At 52.9% G+C, this 4,950-nt stretch overlaps 1 protein-coding gene across 2 annotated transcripts in view; it reads left to right on the forward strand.

Annotated features, from left to right (window-relative positions):
• Positions 1–3: 3 nt before the first annotated feature.
• Positions 4–4,950, forward strand: part of PMEPA1 (prostate transmembrane protein, androgen induced 1) — a 44,043-nt gene continuing 39,096 nt past the window's right edge. For both annotated transcript variants that reach the window (XM_057378612.1, XM_057378613.1), the window contains exon 1: positions 4–106. In XM_057378612.1, the coding sequence (XP_057234595.1) occupies positions 4–106 (103 nt within the window). The remainder of the gene's footprint in view (positions 107–4,950) is intronic.

Here is a 4,950-nt window from a genome sequence, read left to right on the forward strand (position 1 = left end):
TAAATGTATAACTTCATGGGGCTGAACAGCACGGCCGTAGCTATTCAGCCCAATGTGTCCTGCACATGCAACTGCAAAAGGTCTTTGTTCCAGAGCATGGAGATCAGTAAGTACTCGTCCTGCTGCTCCCGGGGAGGGTGCGGGAGGTGCCGGCGGTGCGGGAGTGCCCGGCGGCCCCGCTGCGGGCGGGGAAGTTCCCGCGGGGGCTCCCGGGACCCTCGGCTGCGATGCGCGTTCCCGGAGTGCTTTCCGTCCCCGCTCTCTCTCATCTGTTGCGGTTGGGATGTCGGTGCGGGTGTGACACGGGCTGGAGGAGCTGCTCGGGGATCAGCTCCCGCGGCCGCTCCCCGCCGGTACCGGCGCTGAGATCCCCGCTCCTCCCCATCGCGGCTCCATCACCGCCCGCGTCTCGCCCCTTCCCCGCGATCGATGCCCCGGTACCCCTGCCCCGCGCCTTCCCCTCCTGCGGGGGTGATGCTGGGGGTCCCCGAGCCTCCTCCGGGGGTCTGTGCCACCTCCGTGTGAATCTCCCTCCTCCCGGTACCGGGAGGGCACCGCCGGCCGGACACCCGAGTGGAGCTTGCATTTGGGAACCCGTTTCCCCCCTCTGCCGCCCCTCGAGGCTTTTTTGTTCCGAAGGGCGATTTGGGTTTTTTCATTAATATTTTTCAACGCTCGCAGAGTAGCTGTGAGGGCAGTGCCTGACCTAAATATCCACCGCTTCTCTGTGTGCTCTTTCCCTCTTGGAAATGAAATGCACAGAGGTGAGAGAGAAGGAATATTACTGCTGAGGGGAGAGGAATGAGTTGGGCTCTTTGGCAGTTCTAAGCAAATGGTATTTTCTGTAAAGGGAAGGTTTTCAAGGCATCCCAGCCCGGGAGGGTTGTCAGGATTGTACCCTGCTTAGCACCTTGTTCAGCGCCGTGAAATCCAAACCCTGCACAGACTAATGCAAAATGGCCCAAAAGGAAAACTTGGGAAAGAGTCTGGATTTTGCATATATTCCTGGCACTGCGACGGGGCAGGCTGGCGCTCGGTGTGTGCAGGGAGAGCCAGCTGAGCTGTGCCTGTTTCTGCTAGCACAGRATCTGCCCCGTTACCTCCAGCGGGGCTGCAGAGCATCTGTCCCTTGGTATTTTGGATGGCTTTTGTCCAGTGTCATCTSCCTTCTCCTTCTCCAGTTTCACCGTTGTTTAATTCAGGTGTCTGAGTCCCGGGGAAGGTCTGCAGACATTTGTATACCGGGTACTAAAATGTGTTCATTCTGAATTTTAGCATAAACCATACCCTTTGTACTGTATGCACTTTTAATCTTGATTTAATCTCATTCGTGTTCAGACAAAACTAAGCTGGATTTGCCTGATTTTATTAACACTACCGGTACTGAATAGACCATTATTCTTCCCTGACTTTAACAGGCCGGGCTAGATGTGCATACCAATAGCAGTGTATAAATAATGAAGATACAGTTCTTTTTTGTGTCAGCCAGTTGCTGAACATAAGCTGTGTCCCACAGAATCCCAAGGATGAGAGACTCTACTTTGTGTCTGATCAAGGCTCGTGGTTATGATAAAAGTTGTGAATTAAAATGTGTAATGTCTTTTGAAGAAAAACCTTCTATTCCAGTCTAACTCTTGGCATGAGGTTTTGTTGGAACAACTCAGGCTTTTAATTTCACTCCTTGACTTTTTAGAAATAGCATAGTTTATAATTTTTCCCCCCATTTTTTTTTTTTTCCAGCGTATGAAAGGCTTGGTGAGAAGCAGGTGCTGCTTATGGATGGGGGGTGAGAGAGGCTGGAGGCAGTGAATYACACCGGGGCAGATCTTGCCTGAATTTGGATGGGTATCGCGGGAGCCTCGTGCCTGATGCTCCCGAGGTCCTTCCCTGACTTGTCCCCTGCCCTGTGTCAGCTCTGGGCTCCTTCACTCAGGTTCCGAGTTCCCATTAGCTCCTGGGAGCCTTGGACTGAGCTCCCTTGCTGCTGCCCTTCCTCCTTTCATGGTGGTGTAGGTTTCTTGTCGCCGATGTTATTATTTATTTGCTGCTGATGGCGAGCAGCATTCGCTCACCTCTGTGCTACAGGAGATCTTTGGTGGCACTGCAGGGGCTGTTACCTGATCGCTCCCTCCACCTGGCTCCAGTGGAAAGGACAGAGCTCAGCCTGCCCGAGAGAAATTCACTCCACAGCGTTTTTCCTCCTCCAGTCGCTCGATTTTCCCTATCTTTCTGATGCGACTTTTTGAGGGAACCTCGGMGCAGCTACCACCAGATGCTCCTTAATTTTCCAGCCAAAAGTTACCAGGCTGGTAACGCTTCGGGAAAGCAGCACAGGGAGGAACACGCCAACTCCTCTGATTTATAACTCTCTAAATAGGTTAACTGTCCAAGCGATGCCCAAACCCCTTTTCCTCGCAGGCTTTATTCCGTATGGCGGCTGCGGCGCTGCGGTGGAGGAAGCAGCTGGTTTCTGTGTGTGGCGCTCCCAGATTAGGATTAGAAAAGGGTTTTTTGGGGGCGGGGGCGCGAGTCTCGCCCGCCGCCGGGCTGGAGTGCCAATATGCCGGGCGGTGCTAAGCAGCCAGACGTCTGCAGCAGTGGGCTCTAATCGCCTGGGCTGGGTGCAGGAGGTCAGGGGTGAGCGCTGTGGCGGAAGAAGCTGTAAATAAGCGATTATTTAGCGCGGGGAGCGGAGCGAGAAGCCGTTCCTGCCTCCCCAGCGGGCACCGGCGCTGCCCGCTCTGGACACGGGCATCCTGCGGGCACCTGGGCATCGCTGCCGGAGGGGTGAGGACAGCTCTGGATGCTTCTCTGCAGAGGCTCTGCTCGTGCAGAGGTGTTATCCGAAGGGTTTGGGATTTTTGGGAGCTCGCTGGGCCGAGCGAACCGTGAGAGCGGGTTCCTGCCCAAGCCAGGACCCGGAGGTTTTCACATTCTTTGGTTTAATAAAAAACCAAATGCGTACGGCTCGAACAGGGATCGAGTCTCCTCCTGCCACTTTCACGCTGCTTTTGTGACAAACGTGTTTCTTTCCTGACACTCTGTCATCGGCAGTTATGGCTTATTCCAGTGGATAAAACCACGTGCTTTTTTATTCCCYCCTGGAATTGTCCTCATGGAGGGAAGCCAGAGCTGCTCCCGAGGTCCCAGCGAGCCCCAGAGYGCTTGCACAGAGGATGTTCAGTTTGTGGCTTCTCGGTTTGACCTCAGCCAGACCGGGGAGTTCTCTGTGTCTGGTTCTGGCTGTGTCAAGCTCTGCTTYTTGCTGAGATCAGCGTCCCAAGGTGCTCTCCTGGAGGGGCAGGGTGTGGGTGGCTTTTGCTTATGGTGGCCCAGGAGCTGTCTRTGTGTGCCCTGGGCCATCCCAGGGGACCCGGACATTCTGCAGTCCCAACCCTGCAGGTCCCATGCCTCATATCCAAAGAAATGCTTGATTCCCTGAGCCTGGGAAGCACAGGGGTCTTGTTAAAAAAATACAGTTTATTTTGTGCCCTCAGGTAGTGGGTTTAATCTTAGCGTTTTATAACTGATGTCAGATCGGAGAATGAAAAGATACAGAGGAGAAAACGCAAGGAAAAGCAGTCAAACTTTGTTTTGTTCCTGTGGGTGAACACCTGGATTGTGCTGCGCTGCACAGCGGGACCAGCAAGAGCACCAGAGGTGATCCTGTATAATCAGAGGTGATCATTTATAACATGGAGACAGGACAGGGTTCATTCTCCCTTTTCAGTCAGTGTTTTCTGAGGGTGTTTGCTGTAGTAAGTCCTGTTACCTTCTGCCGTGGAGGCATCTCCCACCCCTTGAATGTTTGCCTTCATTTGTTTAGCAGTGTTTTCAGATCCTGGTTGTGAGAGGACTGACACTGGAGGGTGTGTAGAGAACAGCGACCATATTCTTTTGCTTAAAGCTTGGAATTCCCAAGGGAGTGTCTGGGATCATCTCTAAATTTTTGGGATATTGAATGAGCTGCTACCACTGCTTCCTTTGTGAATGGAGAAAAGAGCACCTATGAACACACGTTCTTACTTTTATTTACTGTTGCTCACTAGACATACTAGTATTTTTAGATTTCCCAGACTGAAGTTGGTGGTTTGATAAATCCAGTTTTAGAATGAATTTGTAAACCTAAATTATGAGTGGAGAGACATGAGGAGACCTTTCCARGGGAAGTACCAAACTACATGGTGTCACTAATAGAGGGTAATTACAATCCAGCTCCTTTCCTGAGTAACTCATTGTACAGTCCTGTCTGTCCGTGCTGTTTCATTCAGGTAGCAGCAGCCGTCAGAATTTGCTAAGCCTAATTAGTGAAAAAAAAAAAGGTCATTTATTTGCAGTGGTGTCTCTTGTGAAAACTGCCAAGCAGTTTGCWTCCTGGAGGGAGATCCCGTCCTGGTGTGTGGTTTGTCTGGTCGGATCCCTCCTGTTCTCTGGGACACAGTGCATCTGCTGCTGGCAGGTTTTATCAGAGTGATAAAGCCTGGCTGGAGAGCCCGTGAGCAGAGAGGTTCAAGGGCCACTCGCTGCAATTGAGCGGAAACTCCGTTCACACCACGAGCKCTCCCAGACGTCCATAAAGCACCGGAGTCACTGATGGGGATGTTTTAATGCAGTGCTCTTCCTGTCTGTGTGGCTGAGCTGCTGGGTGATTATTTTATAGCTCTTTTGGGTGGCAGAGGTAGGTCACTCGGGCAGGTCCCAGGTGAGGAAACGCATCACGGAGCTGCTCCGTCGGGTCTGGTACCCGGAGGAACGGGGAGCATTCCTGTGGCAGAGGATCTGACCCCTCATCTCCACCTTCCACAGCTCATCAGTGGCTGCTGGGCTGCTGCTTCCTCGCTGCAGTGGTTTGGGAGCTCCTCCAGGAGCCATGGGTGAGTGCAGGGTGTAGGGGAGAGGGGAAGGGGCGATCACGGTGCTTGGTGTAGGAACAGCTCCCTGGGTGCCAGC

Source organism: Malurus melanocephalus, unplaced genomic scaffold, assembly GCF_030028575.1.
Source record: "Malurus melanocephalus ecotype Western Australia unplaced genomic scaffold, MMel_1.1 scaffold_367, whole genome shotgun sequence".
In the NCBI taxonomy this organism is placed as follows: Eukaryota; Metazoa; Chordata; class Aves; order Passeriformes; family Maluridae; genus Malurus; species Malurus melanocephalus.